Source organism: Crotalus tigris, unplaced genomic scaffold, assembly GCF_016545835.1.
Source record: "Crotalus tigris isolate CLP2741 ecotype Arizona unplaced genomic scaffold, ASM1654583v1 scf7180000018599.1079084, whole genome shotgun sequence".
Classification (NCBI taxonomy): domain Eukaryota; kingdom Metazoa; phylum Chordata; class Lepidosauria; order Squamata; family Viperidae; genus Crotalus; species Crotalus tigris.
Window position 1 is genome coordinate 419528 of NW_024097097.1, and position 18235 is coordinate 437762.

Genomic DNA, 18235 nt, shown 5'->3' on the forward strand with positions numbered 1-18235 from the left:
TGGCTGGTAGGCGGGAGGTATCATCTCGCTTGTTCATGCTGTGTGGGCGTTTTTCTATCTCGATGGCTTCTCTGATTATTCTGTTATTAAAATGTTCACTTTTGGCAATGGTTCTGGTATTTTTAAAGTCAATTTCATGTCCTGTGGCTTTAAGGTGTTGGACCAGGGAAGATGTTGGTTCCTCTTTTTTGACTGAGTTCTTATGTTCTTCAATGCGTGCACTTATTCTTCTGTTGGTTTGTCCGATGTATGTGGTGGGACAAGTGGTGCATGGGATTTCGTATACTCCTTGATTTTCTAATTCAATTTTATCTTTGGGGTTTCTAAGGATGGTGGATATTTTTCTGTTTGTGCAGAATGCTGTTTTGATGTTGTGTTTATGGAGGATCTTACTGATTCTGTCTGTGGTGCCTTTTATGTATGGGAGGAGGGCTTTGCCGTTTTCTTGTTCTTTGTCTTGGATTTTAGTGGGGGTTTCTTTTTGGATTAGGTTTGTAATCTTATTTCTATGGAATCCATTGGATGTTAGTACATTGGTGAGAGTGTGTAGTTCGGGTTTTAGGTGTTGTTCGTCAGCTAAGCGTTTTGTTCTGGAGATGAGTGTCTTGGCTACAGAGTTGATCTGTGCTGGGTGGTGGTGTGAGAGAGCGTGCAGATAGCGGTTTGTGTGTGTTTTCTTCTGGTAGATGGTGTGTCCTAGGGAGCCATTGGATTTCTTGTAGACTAAGACATCCAGGAAGGGAAGTTGGTTGTTAGCTTCTGTTTCCATGGTGAACTGTATTTTGGGGTGTAGGCTGTTGAGGTGTGTGAGGAAGTTGTCCAGTTTTTCTTTCCCATGTGGCCAGATTATGAAGGTGTCGTCTACATATCTGAGCCAGAGTTTGGGTTTGTGATCCGATTTTTCTAGAGCTTGGGTTTCAAAGTGTTCCATGTAGAGGTTGGCAATGACAGGTGAGAGGGGTGATCCCATGGGTGCTCCTTCTGTTTGTTTGTATTTTTGTCCATTATAGATGAAGTATGTGTTGGATAGGCAGTGGTTGGTCAGATCTAAGATGTGTTTGGGGGGGTTATATTTGTTTTGAATAGCTGTCAAGGCTTCTTTGATAGGCACTTGGGTGAAGAGGGATATGACATCGAAGCTCACTAGTAGGTCGCTGGGCTGTAAGTTTTGTTTCTTTATGATCTCTATAAACTGGAATGAGTTTTTTACGTGTGAGGTGATGGATTCTGCATAGGGCTGTAGTTGTTTGGCGAGAAATTTGGCTAGGTTTTGTAGAGGTGAGCCTATGGAGCTGACTATAGGTCTGAGTGGGGTTCCTTCTTTGTGTATCTTGGGGAGACCATAGAGTTTGGGGCATCTGGATGATTTCTCTCTGGGAATGATTCTTTGCTGGATCTCTTCGCTAATGGGGGAGGCTTTTATCTTGGTTCTGGTGGTTTTTTCCAGGTAGGTGGTGGGATCTGTATTTAGGGGTTTGTATGTGGAGTCTAGAACACTCCCCCAGCCAATCAGAGCACAGCCAAGCCCTTAACCATTCAGAACACACCTCCACCCAATCAGAACACAGCCAAGCTCCCACCCAATCAGTTCATACCCCCACTGGCAGTTAAAAGGAAGAAACAGCTAAGACCACACATTGCTGCTCAAAGCACGAAGCTGAAAACACCAGCCTGAAGATGACGAATGGGACTTCGTCGAAACATTGCCAAGACACTTCCAATTTTACGCGGGAGAAAACCCGAACAACCAAAGACATATATATATATATATATATATATATATATATATATATATATACACACACACACACATTGCTTACTGGTGTACACCGCTTAGAGAGTGCTTGCACTTAAAGCGGTTTATAAGTCTCATAAATAAATAAATAAATAAATGGATGAACATAAATATAGCAATGAAAACGTAAATGAGCTAAAAGTTCAAGAAATGTTTTAAAAATTAGTACAGAGAAGCATATTGGAAAACCCACTATCAAAATATTTTTTCTTGATTAATACACTGCACCCATTACAGTAGTACATATCAGAGAATTATCCACCAAACACAAATATATTTTTAACATAAACAACATAATAAAAGAATGCCACAGGAATTGGAAATTGAATCTCATAAACCTTATTTTGACTCTCAATAATGGGCTGCAAACTAAATCAGACCAGGATCATGCGGAGACTGGGACTGGCAAGCTTTGCCTGAATTGTGTAGTTTTGTACAGTTATATTCCAATCAGTATGCTTGTTGCAAACACCTAAGATTCCCAGATAGGGAAATTATTCCTTCTCACCTACCTCCGGTCTTCGTTATTTATTTCCATTGGAGTTAAATAAAGATAGCTCCAATGTGTGTTAATGTCCTAGCTAACTCAGTGGATCAAGTAATATCAATGGGCACAATACTATTGAATCAGAAAGCTTGAGAGAGTGAGTTTATGAAATGATTGATTGATTGATTTGATTTATACCTATAACTGGTTATAGAAGTTTACTTTATCATGCTGAGTTTTATGTCTTCTCTCTTTTTTATTTTTAAAGAAAGCTTTATTCTTAACTGGTGTTGGAGCAGGGGATTGTATCTTTAAAGAACTGTTATTTCAACATACCTAGGTTGTATTGAGCTAATTTGCCTAAGACACGGATGTCAAATTCGATCGTGTCACATGACATGACATATCACATTTTTTGCCTTTGCGGAGCCGGGGTGGGCATTTTTTATACCCCTGGCCTAAGAGGAAAGTAAATGAATGCCAGCTAGATGGCTCTCTTCCTCCCAGTGGTTTAGTTTAGCTTAGAGATTCTCTTTGTCAAAATAGGCAACATGCAGAAATGTCTTTGAAATGGCCCCAGAGAAAAATTGGTTGATTTGATAAAACTGAGAAATTAAATGTTAAGTTTTAGAAATAAATCCATTCTTCTCCAATGGAGTCTTCTTTAAAGTATATTTATTTATGAGTTTTAAAATAATTACAAAAAATAATTAGTTTTATGTTTTTGGTTTCTTTCAGGAATGATGGTGGTGATCGTATTATTGCTGATTGCTATTGTGGTTGTTGCTGTGTGGCCTACAAAGTAATCAGAGATTATCTCATTTTGCAACTAAGTGTTAATAGTCATCTATAGCAAGGACTACCCCACTTTGTTTTGGGCATTGTCCATGTTCTTGTTCCAGTATGAGAGACAGATCCATGCTTGAGCTGCATAAAGGTTCTACAAAATTCTGTATAAAACTTTATATACTCAAGAACATAATTGGAAAAGAAATGACTCACCTGAACTAACTTCAAGACATAAATTGAAATTAATTTCAAAGAAACACTTTGTCTATAAATACTTATAATAGTACTAAGTGGAATTTTCTCTTAATCTGCAGTGTCTAATTAAAATATTAGCATTTTCTTTCTTACATTAGTCCCTTATTGCTGAAATATATGCTTCTTCCTGAGAGAATGTCAAAGATTCAAGAGAAACTGCCATCTTTGAAGGGGGAACATCTTTCAAATAAAAAAAAAAATCCACAAAAATCTTTGACTTGAGTCAGAGGGCAATTACTATTGTAAAATGGTTGCTATCAGATATATATTTTGGAAAGAGAAGATAAAGTGTCTGTCCAAAAATGTAGAATCAAACATATTGTATTATACCTGGGTTTCTTTTCTTTATCAAGGTATATTAATAGCAGGAAAGAAAAGGAATTACTGTAGATACCCAGAGTTTCAAAATGTGTTTTTTTTTTCTATATCTGTTCTGAAAGTAAATGAAAATGATTCTCTTAGCAGAATTGTCAGGAAAATGACTTTCCTTCTCTCTGTAACTTTCCCTGAATACTCAAAATCTACACTGAAGGATTAGCAGAGCGCATTTTGGAGAATTATGAGGGCTGCAAGGGAGACATCCTGTTGCATCAACATCTTTTTATTTATGCAACACTGGATTAAACCCCAGTCTTAATCCATGTCCAGATATTGTTATTTTTGCTATGTATATATTGACATAATGGATAGTAAGGCAGTAAGACTGAATAGAAGCCATTTTAGATCTATAGGATTTCTTTTCTTATCTTGCATTTTACTTTATTTTGTACCCTTTCCTGCCGGGAATATTTAAAGCCTTTATCTGTGTTCTTGGATATCTAGGATTAATGACATTCTAGCCCATGTAGCATTGATATATGTTGGATAATTCAGATTTGAGAAAATGTGCTAAGAGATCTGAAGATTTCAGAAGAAAACTATATTAAGAGCCTTATCTACATCTCCAGTAAATATCTGAAACTCTTTAATAGACTTTTTTAAAGTGTTATTTAGTGTTTCAGAGTAATTGGTCTTCCTCATGTTTGACTGAATAGAATTGAAGAGCCATTATTGAATATGATAAAGGTTCAATTTAAAAACACACACAAATCAATATATTAATTAGAAAGATAGGATAAAAATCTGCAAATGAAATGTTTGACCAACTGGTATCAAAGGCTACTTTTTCTGTTGCCAGAGGTTTTTACCATAGGGGACCCATCACAAGAAGTTGTCTTTCAATTGTACAAACAAAAATGCAAACGATCATAATATAATTAATTGTATTAGACATGGATATCCCAAAGGTGCTTTTCAAAAGGCAACTGGACTTTTCATGACCTGGATGATTGAGAATATCCATAAACATGGATGTACTTGGTGATATCGATTAGAGCAATATAACTATACATTACAACTGAATTTGCTTAAAAAAAGGAAAATTCTATTTTGGGATATATTAATACCAGCAATAGAGTCTAGTTCCCAGGAAATAATCTGCTCACACTACTCTTCTTGGTCATTCTCCACTTGCAAAAGTATGTCCATGACAAACTGCATTGAATTCAGAGGAGACTCCAAAGAAAACTAAGTCCCTTGAGGAACATTTAAGGGATCTGGGTCTGTGTAACCTGCAGAAGACCGAGGGGGTCATGTGATACTAGTCTGTAGTACTGGCAGAATTGAGAAGGGAAAGGAGCAGACTTATTTATCTGTAAGTCAAGGCCAGAACCAATGGATAGAAGTTGCAGGGATATAGATTCAGCTTGTATATAAAAGGAATTTCCTGATGGTCAGAACTCCCAACTAATGCCATTGGTTGCTTTGTGTAGACGTATAGTTCCCCTTCAACAGAAGTCTTCAAACTGAATCTTGAGTTGTCCCAATTATTTAGCAGATCCTTCACTGAGCCAAAGGATTAAACTAGGTGACTTAATGAGGTCTTTCCAACTCTGTGGTGAAAAATAAGAGTCAGAGGGAGCAGCTTCCTTTTTACTGAAAGGTAAGAGGATCACTTTTCCACTGAAGAATTCTGGTCACTTCAGTTTAGGTTTTCACTATTACTGGAGAAATACGCTTTTGAAGCTGGAACAAGTTGGTTTTTTTTCTGTATTTATGAATTCATTTGGAGCAAAAAGGGATCAGAGAGACTTGATAGCTTTTAGGTAAATCAAGCACAGAAAAGATTGGCTTATCCCCCGATCTTCAGCTAAAATTGATTAATGCTATTTTCCCAAGTGATAGTTCTCCTTGGAGAAAGATATTTAAAACTATCTCCTTGCTGTGAAAAGAAATAATGCATTTTATGGTGGAATATTTTTCTAATACTGGTAGCATGATAGATTTTTTTATAAAATTTTTAAAATGATTGGTTCTTGAAATTACATATGGAAAGCTTTTAGATATTTTCACACCTTCCCATATTTTATATTCATTTTTATAACAATGCAGTAAATTTAGCCAAGCTGAGAGAAAAGCAGCTGAATCTCTTGTGTTGAAATGAATTTTGAGCTAAAGACTTTCTGGATATTTGCGTGCAGAATTGGGAAATGCGGCACCCAGCTAATACCAACTGGCCTATCTGTCATATGAAGATTGAGCTAACTCTTTTTTCAGGTCAAATAAATAGTGTTTTTAAACTTAAAATGTGTATTGGATGAACAGATAAATCCAAATGAAATTGTGCAGACACATCGTTTATACAGTATATATTGGAGTTACCACAGAGAGTTTGGCACAGTTTGGATAATAGAATCTCTGCTTCTCATCTAATTAAAGGAACCAGTTGCAAGTTAATAATTGACTGGCTGTTTTCAGAAGAGGAGCTCATGTTCCCTTGAAGCTGAAAAGGAAGTGTTGCTTTGTTCATTCTGATGCAACAGAAGAAACTGCCATGAGTAGAAGTTTATAATAGTTTATTTGACAGTTGTCTGGATTTAGTCTTATCAAGTGGATTCTGCACTGTTACATGCTCCATCTGGTTCATTATATGATCCCATCTAACAAATGAAGGTAAATGAAGGGTGGGTAAATAAGAACATCCACAACTTTTTTCCCCACATGTCATTAAATATATTCATATATATATAAAACCATAATATATTAGTATGTATTGTAAAGAAACATTGTCGCAAATCTATATGCAAAGGTCATAACTAAGCAACATTTACAATTCATAATTATTAACAGGAATAATAGGAACAGAGGAGTATTATCCCTGTATAATGGGGGGGGGGAGTTAAGGCGATCAAGGGAACAAACATACAGTGTACCATGGAACAAGGGGAACAAAGTTGTATTACTTGTGTCTGAACATTTCAGTTGCTTCTTAGAATGGTTTGTGTTGCGTTCCATTTGTTAATGTAGAGCTTGGAATATTCTCAAGAGTGCCTCAAGATTAGAGATTATATCAGTAGTCTTTATAACCCTCTCCTGCCACTCTTTTAAAAAAGGTGTAAGGCACCAATTGGTTCTACTGCAGATAGTATATCTCACTGTATGTGTGCTAGTGATACTTTTGCCATCCAGAAAAATAAGATGATTTTCTTATAATTAAAATTTGTGTCTTAAAGTTGCAAAGTTGTCTTAAACAATGCAAGGTTGCATTATTTTAGCAGGAGTTTAGGAAGCTTTCCGGCTATTTAAGCCATTGCATTTGATAGAGCACTCTTGCTCTGTGCTCAGCCTATAAACTTCAGTTGCATTAAGAGTTTCCTTTTGCCTAACTGTTGGCCTTCAAATAAAATTACCAGCTGAAAATGTAGATGACCTTGGTTATATGCTGTCTCCTGAGAACATATGATTATGTGGTGAGAATTATGCCTCTACCAATAAGTGGCCTAAAATATTGCAATGGATTTTATTTTATTCTTTTCGGTGTTTTTCTTTATTTGAAGCTGAAATGGTCTGTTAAATATAAGGAAGTATAGTTATGTATACAAAGCTATATTTACTGTTTATAGAAGTACAGAACAAGCCCTTAATCATGTCAAGATAGACACTATTGAACAAACAAAAAGATACTTTTTTTTACTACTGTGGGCAGAATCGGTATTGTTATAATATTTTCTAGAGTATTATATTTTTGATTAATATATAGATTCTGCACTCTAGCTATTTTACATTTTGTACTAATTCTACAATCAGCCTTGATTTTTTTTTTGTACTTCTCCATTTGCTAGTTGATGCAACTATCACATTTCACAGCTTTTCAGAATATTTGTGTTAGAGAAAATAAGACTTTTTTCAACTCTCTGAAAGAGATTAGACACCATGAACATATATGTTTTGTAATCATGTTGAATGATTATACATAGTGGTTATCAATATTTAAAAAAGCAAACACAAATTGCCTCCCACATTTCTGTATAGGATTATAGTAATGTTTGCTGCTTTGTCGTCAAGATCATGGACTTGGCAACAAAGGCACTGTCATAAGAACATTTTACCAAGAAAACACCTTGTTAATCTAAGAGATTACCCATTTGTAAATTAAGATAAATTTACTTTCTTTTGAGGTGATGATTATAGGCCAGGCCTGCCTCCCCTCCCCCATCTTGTCTTGAAATGCACACAAAATCATTGCATCAAACTGCCCAACACATTACATGAAAATTGAGGAACAATTTCTAAAGGAATTTCATGAAATCCTAAACATTACAAGCAGATCAGACAAAGCAATGCACAAGACCACCAAAATTGTCTTTTAGGAATTCATGGAAATACATAGCTTGTGACATAATTGATATTTCTGAGTTTTTTCTTGAATGTAATAACTATTAATGATCCTGAAAATCTGTGATGTGGTTAAACTTTGTATACTGTTAGTAATCTCTCTCTCTCTCACTCCAGCCTTATGCTTTGTTCACAGTTCACCCTAGTGCTGTTATAGTTTTGTGGGCTACCTCACAATGCCAAAGAATTATTTAAAAACAACAACAAATCAAGACTTCTGTAAAGTCCTGACCTGTCTTTAATCAGCACAATCTGAATGAAAAATAAATGGTCATACTAAAAGCAAAAAAAAAAAAAAAAAGCCAAAAAAGCAAAAAAAAAAAAAAATCTGAATGAGCAAATGGCCCAAGTATTTTGAAAAAACAACAACAAACTACTAAATGGGGAAAGATACCTCATCACTACTGCTAATGCAATTTGACTCTAAATAGATACCTTGTTTTCATACATCCTAGATAAACAAAATCCAATGCAAAGCAGCATAGCGTTTTTCCTAGGACATGACCCACAGGAAAGTGGGTCACCATGGAAACAACTTTGTGTTTCTTAGTAAAATATATATTGGATATAATTAAATGCGTCTTCTTTTACTTATTTTTTTCTATTCATTTCCACATTGCTGTCTGGATAGTGGATCTTCTGTTATTTTGTGCCAGAGTAAAAGCTTGGTATCACTGGCTTTGGGTTCTCTGCTTTGGCTGCTAAAAACAACTGGAAATCAATCTGTTGATCTTGGCTAGATTTGGTGGGGTGGGTATAAAGTGCTCAGCAGCTACAAGCGTGCTGTTCTTTCTTTGAAGAACTTCAGTAGTAGATACTGATTATATTGCGTTTCTCATAAAGTGGATCTAGAGGCGGTTGATTCTTTCAGAGAACTCAACCTGAAAAAACTAGAGCTATAGAGATACTTTACATGAAAAATAAACCAAAATGAAACCAATTTTAATTAGTTCAAACCTCTATTAAGAAACTATTGTCAATTCTTGAAGGCAGTGTGCATCTCCGAGAACAGTATTTAGCCTTTTTTGTTATTCCATCAAAGCTTTCAATATCACATTTCTGTAGTTTTGACAACAGCTTGCCATTTTCTGTAATAATGTTTAAGGTTAAGGTTACTTTTAAATCTTGCCGAGTGATGTAGAGTTGCCAGTCATATCTTCTGTGTGTCTGAAATGGTGTCTTTGCACACATTAGAAATATCCAGCTTGCTTTTACCAATATTCCTTAGTTTTCTGATTGTAACTACATTGTTTGTGTGTGCCTATATCTGTATATGTATAGTATATATATGAATGCATACATTAATTTTATAAGCCTAAGGCAAGAGTTTGAGCAAAAATAACAGGATTTCAGCTGGCATTCTAATGAATACTTCAATGATCTGGAAAGTTAATTTTGACATGCTCAAATATGCTGGATAGTATTTCCATATGATGAGCAAGCTGAGAGTAGAAAGTTGAGAAGTTTTACTGAGGTTAATACAAAAAGCCCCAGCTAAACTACACATAAGGGGCCTCTATTATCATGAACGTCCCCTAGCAGATAAATCAAGGTTGGAAATTATAAAATGTTTGAAAGCTGCTATTTTCTAAGAGAAGCAACTTTTGGAATGCACAGACTGATCTCCATGTGTATCATGATGAGTTGGTAAAATGGGCTGTATCAAAGATGGAAGGATGTTACTTTCTAATATTACCCAATGTGTAACATTTCTTGCTAGGAACAGAATTCAGAAGGGAAATCACAGCCATATATTATGGAGAGAAATACCCACAATGTAAACTCCCTTCTCAGTTGGTATTCTAAAATGTAAGGCTGAGATTTACTTTCATTCCTATAGTTTTATAGACTAAGCCATTTTTGGACTTTCCCGAAAGGTATATAAAATTCCTTCTGGATTCAAAATCAGAACTGATGAAATCTCTGCTGACACAGACACCAATGCTGAGAGAATGGTCTATGCATTTTTCTGTCAAAAATTCAGCTGATGGAAAAAAGGGAGAGTCCAGAAGTTTCTGCGAGTGTGCAAAGCAACTAAGTCAGCCTATTCTCCTCTTTCCCAGGAACAATTTCTCTTAAACCCCCCCCCCCCCACCATCCACTTCGCTGGCATCTGGCCATTTTACACTTATTTGTGCTGAAGTTAATTTTATGATAGTTTATGTAACATAAATATAAGTATTGTCAATTACTATAAAACAAGGCAAAATCACTGGAAAATTTCATTAAGAAAATGCTTCCAAGTTTCCTAAGGAGCAACATCTTGGGGAAGTTTGAGCTTTGCAGGTCAAGCATCCCTGAGTTTACGCCTATCCAGACAGCCTTCCTGGTTTGCTTGCAGGAGAAGTGGAGATTGTATGAACAGAAAACTCGCTTCTGGTGAACTTCAATATGGAAGAGAAAGCCCATTGCCAACTTTTCTGTTTAAGGAAGTGCAGAGAATTTTTGTAGAGGAAATAGGGTAGAATGATTCCCTCATTCTAAATTATAGTCAGTACCAAAATTTACAAGTAAGAAATTAAAGGTACATATAAGAAGCTCTTTAAAACAAAAGGATTGATCAGCTATGACTCTTTTTCATCTTTATAAGCCATAGTAAAACTTTTTTGATTTTTTCCCCTTCTCTTCATCCATGCATATAGGTAAGATACAAATCTTGACAAATTCAGCCAGCTCATAAGATTATCTGCAGAAACACGCTTGATAGAGAGCAGCATTGTTGGACTCTTACATGAGATATTAATGACCGCAATTGAGACACACTAATGTGGAGAGATGGAATTTCATTGCACACTTTCCTAATGCAAGCTTCCATGGTCTGGGAGCTGAAGTATTAACACAGTGTTATCTCAAGAGAAAAATCAATATAGGATCTGTCCTGTGTAACTTTTGCTTTATGCAATTGAGATGAATACTGATTATTTATAAAGCAGTTATTATTTTTGAGATAACATCTGTTTCATGTTTTGATGAATTTAGAAAGAAAAATAAACTCTCTTGCTGGAGTTGCGTTCACAAATTCAGCAGTGCAAGAGGTTTTTCTAAAAAGCCAGGTCTAGTAATTGGACCCTTCTTTTAGCTGAGTGTTGACTAGTGTTCTTCTACGCATTGCCTACTCATTATTCAACTGTTCCATAAATGCATCCTTCTTCACAATTCTTCATCTTCCTTTCTTTAGGAATAAGTTGCCTTTTTGACATGAGCAATAAGAATTTAGTGTACGTTTCACACATCTGTGACTGCTCTCATTTACAATGGCTAGTATGTCAGATTGCACAAGCAATCTCATATGTCCTGTAAGTTGCTGTGTAACAGATGATAGAAGAACCATCCAGCAGACTATTATGCAGTTATAGCCCCACGATCAATTTTTAACCAACAATCCCTTTCGTCTATTCCACCAAGACCAATCTGCAAGTGAAGAAATATAAGAGGATAGTTTCTGAACAGTATCATTCTTTTCAATGACAAGCTGGTTGGTTCTTATGTTTGGAATTGAGAAGTAGTTAATGTGGTGAATTTAAGGCAGTTCATCATCCTTCAGACCAAAATGATTTGAGAAAAATGTGAAAAAAAAGGAAATCAAATGGGAGAACGGGAAGTAGTAACTGATCTAATATTTGTTACTATGGTGAGTAGGGATTTACAATTAGTTTTCTCACTAGTTTTTGTGTGGGTTTTGTATTTATGAGGGTCAAAATGGGCATAACTCACGGGCTATTAATTCCTCACTTGTCCTCCCCACCCAGTTGCATATAAATTGCAAAGTGAGCTTCTTGCCAGTGTCCCTAATCCCACCTCATCTGCTCTGACTCGGACACGAAAGGATGTGCAGTCTTTTCTTGTCTCTGATCTCCCCTCTAGGCTTTCTTGCATTTCCCCTTCTTTTCTCGTTGCTGGAACTTCCTCAGTCGCCTGGCCCATGTGTCCCTCCACTGTATCACAAGGCTGCTTTTGTCGGCTACAATGCCATTCTGATCTGGAGAGTTCTCATCATGGCCCAGTAACAAATATTTCTTCATAGGCTTGATCTTGGGACACTTGCAGGCAATGTCCTTGGAGCGTATCCAGAGGATCTGGTCACCGCGCCGGATCCTATTCACCCCTTGCTTGTAAACAGAGATGATGTTGACTGTGAACTTCCACCATTCTGCAGCTTTCTCTGCTTTCAGGATGTGGATCTGGACAGCTGGAGACAGAAAGTCAGGAGAAGGTCATTTCTTTCATGGATTTTGCAGTTATCCTCAAGATAGTCAAGCACAAGTTACAGTGGAAAGCAAGATTTGCATGTGTTCACCCATTACACAGAAATGTAATATGATTTCTGTTAGGGTTTTGTATGCCCCTAATGTTTAATTTCTTGTGCTTGGCTGAGGGTCACACATTCAGTTCAAAATGAAAAGCGGTGCTTACTTTAATAATTCAATAATAATTCAATCTGGGTTATTGATTTAAAAATGGAATAGTTCTTTAAATTATTATTTGTGCATTCCTATTTTTAAGAGAGATTATATTAAGATTATATTACATTTAGAGAGAATATATAGTCTGGGTATAATCTTTGGCTCCAGTGTTCACACAGCATGCTTAACCTGGTCATTTACACATTTACAATACTTTAAAAATGAATGGTTTTAACTTTTATCTGTGTATGGATTTTGGGGGCAAGGGGCATGCATAGGTTGTTCAGATGCAGATTGTCTGGCTGATTTATGCTTCAGTATGATGTTTGCATCCCCAAAAGGCTTTTTCACCAACCTATTTAAGTATTTTGTTCATATCTTCCAATGTTTACTAAATCTCTCTTACAGAAGATTTTTTCTGTAAATGATTCAGTACTTCAACCTAGCTGCCCCAAGCAAAGAATATATGAGAATATATGTTCAATCTTTTTCCTCTCTTTGTCGTGATCTAGAGACTTTTCTTTCTTTGTGATGATGTCCTATATTCCAAGCCTAACAACGATGGGAAGAAATTAAAAGAGGGAAAGAGACAGAAACCATACTGACCCAATATGATGAAAGTGGCCATGGTAACAAAAGGCACTACTTTCATTTTCAACAAAGAGAAGAGGTGGGGGAAAAACAAAAACTCACCTAAGACTTTGTCACTTTGTGTTGTTTTGGCTTATCATGAACCAACTCCTGTAAAGAATCTTACATTTGATGAGATTAATAAGCTATCCTATTTTATTTTGAGTAGAAGCTAATTAGAATCTCAGAAATCAAGAAGTATACATCGTAAGGAGGAAGAAGAAATTTGATACTACAGTGAAATAGAGGGAAGAATTAATCATAAATTAACCAAATAATCTCAGATCTTCAACAGTATCAAAAATAAAACCAAGTAAGCCTGGAATGAAACAATGAAATATTTCAGAAGAGAAGATTGTTATTGCTGTGTAATGATTTGGTGCTGAATTCAGATTGAACTACATTTTGTGCAATTGAGGATACTGCAGTCGTTGGATAGCACTATATTGTTTACGTTGTAAGCTGCCCAGAGTCGCTTTAGATGGGAGAGATGGGTGGCACAAAATTCAATCAATAGTGAACATGGGCCTCTCCCACACTTGAGATTGACTTCCATTTTCATCTTTCACCTTTCCTTGGTGAGTAACAGTGGCAGCCAACCTCAGACTTGCAGGTTGAACAGTTCCAGCCAGTTCCCAAAGGCTGCAGTCATTTGCAGGCTTTGCAGGCTCTTAGGAGGACCCTGCTTTGACTATGTCAAGTAGCAGGCAGAAGAGCTGACACACAAATGCCAGCAGTGCTCCATCCCAGGAAAGTGTCTCATGGACTGCCATTGATGCCCTCCACAGAATGCCTTGCATGCAGAAGCCCTGGGTGCCTAAATAGTTCACTGGTGAGTGAGAAAAGAGCAGCCACTGCCAGCGGAAAGGAGGTGAGGAACAGCTGGACCATTAGAAGTAGATCTCTGAGAAGCTGTTCTTCCTCCCCCTCCATCCCAGGGGAAGAAGCAGCCTGCAGAAAGGCAGGGAAGCTCTCATCTTGTGTAAGAGCAGCACGCCTTATCCTAATCTGTCTTTCACCTGCTGACAGGCCTACCATCGCCTGGTTGCCTGCCAAGAGCTCAAAGAGGCATTTGCCTAAAAGAAAACTTCCAAGCTAGCTGGTTAACAGGGTTGAGAACCTCTCACAGCAGGGGAAAGGAAGCAGCCACCAGAGATAACTCCATCTGGTTCCACTCATTAAAAAGCTTGTTCTTTGAGCCTGAAAGCTATCCTGTTCAATCTCCATCCTGGTAGCAGGGAGAACACATTTGCAATGGCAGTGGGGAGGGGGGGCAGAAAAGAGAGCAAGCAGCAGAGCCCCCATAAGCAGCTTCACAAGATACTGCTTTCCAGCAATTCTCCCTCCCCCCCCCACCTCCAAGGGAAAGACCCAAAGAAAGTAAGCGACATTTTTTTTTTCTTGCCTGGGCTCCTGGGCACACTACTTCTGACATACAGATTCAGCTTTTTCTAAATCTATCTTAGATGTGCATACTTTTGAGATGGTGACCAGAAAAAGTTGGGCTTCCCATCCTCCTGGTGGCTTGCCAGCTGTACTGTTCAAGAAAAACAGTAAACAGTTCTAATTTTATTTATTTATTTATATCCCACTTTTATGGTTTCTCTAAATGTTGAAGACTTCCTCTTATGGTAAATTTGCATTTCTCAGAATGCCAGCTGCATTCGCAGCCTAGGCAGGGCTCCAACTATTATACTCAAGCAAAAGCTGTGGGAAAATGGGTGGATTATCGGTAGAAGAATAAGGAGACCTCAAGGATGAGATGTTTTAGCTGAGAAGAGCTCTCTCTCCAGAGAAAGGCTAATATAAGTAAGAAATAGGCAAGATAAACATTCACACCAAATACTTATAATTTGGGAAAGTTTGTTTGCTATGGTCTTTATCAGCTTTGATCTTCTTGCAAGATTTTTAAAGAATTACTGTGCTGAGGACTGATGCACACCCAATAAATATACAGTACTGAAAGGAGATTGGAGCCACATTGGTCATTAATGTGCTACTAACCAACCACCAGATGGCACTATAGCACCATAGGCACTGAGAAATTGTGACCACTTCACAAAATGAAAGAAGGCACCACCTACACACATGCTAACCCCATTAATAAAGTCTGGCTTAATTTTACTTGTAGATGCCAACAAGATTGTACTTTAAATGGCTTGCTTCTTTTCCAGCATGGTAGACACTGTATAATGTATAAATAAGAATTCTTAATGGTTATTGTGGTGTGGGAGAAGTCATTCTGCATTCAGAATTTTCATCCATTGAAATTTCAAAGATATATCAAAAAACCTTTAAAATAGTAAGGGGGGGAATGTTCTTTGAATATATTTCAGTCTTATATTAAATAAAGGCAAGACTATCAAACTAAACCAAACCTTGGTTTCAAAGGGCTATTCATTATAGCCATTTGGAATACCTTCCCATCTTTTCCAGTGTGTACAGGTTTAAAGCTGTCCAATTAATCCCTATTGGCTCTTAGCAGCTATTCTAGTTCCTATTATTGGCAAATTCAGAGGTATTTGGAGTGGGGCAACTTAGAAATTTAAATCATAGTAAAAAATAATGTCCACCCGCTTTGTAGCAACAATCATCACAATAATTTTTTAATCTTTGAAATGGGAACAGATTTATATAGTTTTCTTTTGTTTCGTTTAAATTTAAACATCTTCAACACAGCTTTTGCAATTGTGTGATTCATTTTGTCATTGCCTTTACATGGTTTTAACAGATTTTGCTGTGCTCTCTTCCCCTGTGGCTTATGAGCATCCTGTCAGAAGCTGATCTGTCACAGAGATTTCCCACATTACACGCAGGGGCATACAGCGGCAAGAAACTGTACCGTAGTTGTCACCCTTGGAAAATTCTCCTAGCACAAAGAATAGCTTTAGCGTATTACAGTATATGTTTTGCAGAAGAGTTATTAGAATAGCATATGTTTCTTCTTTCTTTCTCTTTCTATCCCCAGGAGTTTTGGGCTAAAATGTGGAACATTTTTTAAAAATCTTTTGAAAACATTTTTTTTATTTTTTTCATGAACAATTGCCTTTCAACAAAGAGGATGACTAACCAGAGTCTTCATGAAAGAAGGATTTTTACAAAGAAGTTTGCAACTAGGGTGGTGATCTCATCTTTTGGAACCCTCCCCCTGCAATTTACCCTCTCTTGCACATCTAAACATGTACACTCTTATTTACACACACTATTTTTTCTTAATAAATATAATAATTGACTGGTGGGAAGGTAATGCTTCTTGCTAGGTTCTCACTGATGTTTTGTGAAATAAAAGTTCCATTGGACTGTCTATCTCAGAACCAAAGTAAAATGAAATCGTCTTCAAATCAAACTTTACTCCTAGTGGCTTCATGTAGATACCCATACCGTTTTCTTGACAACAATGGTCCTTCACTACCTTCTTCGGTTTGTTAGTTTGTTTATTTTACATTCTAGTTTAGTCAACTTCTCAGCCTAGTCTACAGTTCTGGAATATTTGGTGAGGGCTTACTAGACTTGAGCCTGCAGAATGAGATAAGGCATACTCTTGTTGGATGACTAATTTCACCAAAAAGATGTCAGGGTTTTTGGAAATAAATCAAGGTGCATATCTGCCTGAAATACTACAATTCCATCTGCCTAGAATAGAAAGTGGACATGTATGCATGTTTGCCTACTCAGGTTTATGCGAAAGAGTGAAGTAGAATGGAATAAACAATGCATCAGCATTAAAAGATTAAAGACCCCAAGAAACTGAAACCTTCTCTTGTCTTTCTCAATCTACATATAGCATTACACCAACCAGTTAAGGAACACATAGTCTTCCTATATTTCTTTGGGGGGGGGGATAATGACATCTCAATTGAACAGGTGTTAATGATTCCCTGGGATACCAAAGGTGTCCCCATATGCCATTGCATCTAGCTTGAATGGACACTTCTGCTTTTGATTCTTCGTATCGCTGTTTTTAAATTAACCATCAGTTATTTCTGTATGAAAAATCAGTACAAACCAAAGATGAAAGAACTCCCACTACCCCACCACAATAGTATTTCATTGTTGCTCATGGTTTGACTGTGCCTTGTATTTAATGCTACCTGTCTTTAGTAGAATTTTAAGAATTGATTTGGAGTATATGCAGTTTGTGGCGGTTTTCAGTTTATATCTCTTTTTTTACCAGGTAAGTTATTAATAAAGGTGAGTTTATATATGCACTAACAGCAAAACATACCTTTTCTTCAAAATTTATGAGTATGTATAGCTGAGAGCCCTATAAATAATAAATGGGTTGTTGTTTTTGTTGCTGTTGGTGGTGGTGGTGATGGTGAAGAAAGAGGCCCTTTGCATAATTCCTATCCTGGTGCTTTCTGATGTGTTTGCCTGCATCTTCCAGGAATCCCATGCCCATTAATCATGGAAAAGATGATCAAAGGGCCCTTCTCCCGTTGATAAAATAGAAGGAGGCAGTCAAGTGGGGAGACAGATCTCATCCTTTCTCCCTTTCACTTTGCCTTCCTGGTGACCATAGGGAAGGGGGCAGGATGGACAGTCACACAGATACTCTTGATGCAACATCCAACACTATATGAGCTTTTAAAGTTGAAAAGCCTACAATGTTCTTACAGTTAAGAGAAGAAAAATGATCCAAACTGAACAATAACAGTGCTCAGCTACTTGAACTTTTTTTTTTTAATGGAAGCAACTTGAATAGTTATGTCTCACTCATGCTAAAAGCAAGACTAGGTGATTTAGCACTTCATGATTGGAAGGGAGAGGGATAGTTTCTTGACATCCATAATCAAAACTCTCTCTGGCCTTCAAGCCTTAATAGCTTGTACTTCAAGTCTTGAAGTTTTGGCGATCCTCAATCTAAGCCAATGGCAAAGAATCTGACTGGAACTGTGTTTAATTCTAGGATTTTCTATTTTTTTTTTTTTTTTTTTTTGCACTGTTAAAAAAAGGAATCGTCTGATGAGAGTCAGGCAGTGTGCTACAATATGGTTACAGTTCCAAAATACTTGAGTGAGCTGCAAAAGACTTTCTGAGGAGATAAGTCTGTCAATGGGTTAGGGTTAGGGTTAGGTCTGTCAATGGATTATTGAGTTTGCTATCTTTAAAACTATGCATAATAACAAGTCTTTCTGTCTCTCCTCCAACCCTGCTATGACT

General features: G+C 37.0%; 2 protein-coding genes across 2 annotated transcripts in view; one reads left to right on the forward strand and one right to left on the reverse strand.

Moving 5' to 3' along the window:
* The window catches only part of STX8 (syntaxin 8), a 92432-nt gene extending 89014 nt beyond the window's left edge, over window positions 1-3418 (forward strand). Inside the window, exon 8 of the mRNA XM_039355096.1 lies at window positions 3021-3418. Coding sequence (XP_039211030.1) covers window positions 3021-3088 — 68 coding nt within the window. The 3' untranslated portion in view covers window positions 3089-3418. The remainder of the gene's footprint in view (window positions 1-3020) is intronic.
* A 320-nt stretch (window positions 3419-3738) lies between these two features.
* The window catches only part of NTN1 (netrin 1), a 140721-nt gene continuing 126224 nt past the window's right edge, over window positions 3739-18235 (reverse strand). Inside the window, exon 7 of the mRNA XM_039355094.1 lies at window positions 3739-12228. Coding sequence (XP_039211028.1) covers window positions 11900-12228 — 329 coding nt within the window. The 3' untranslated portion in view covers window positions 3739-11899. The remainder of the gene's footprint in view (window positions 12229-18235) is intronic.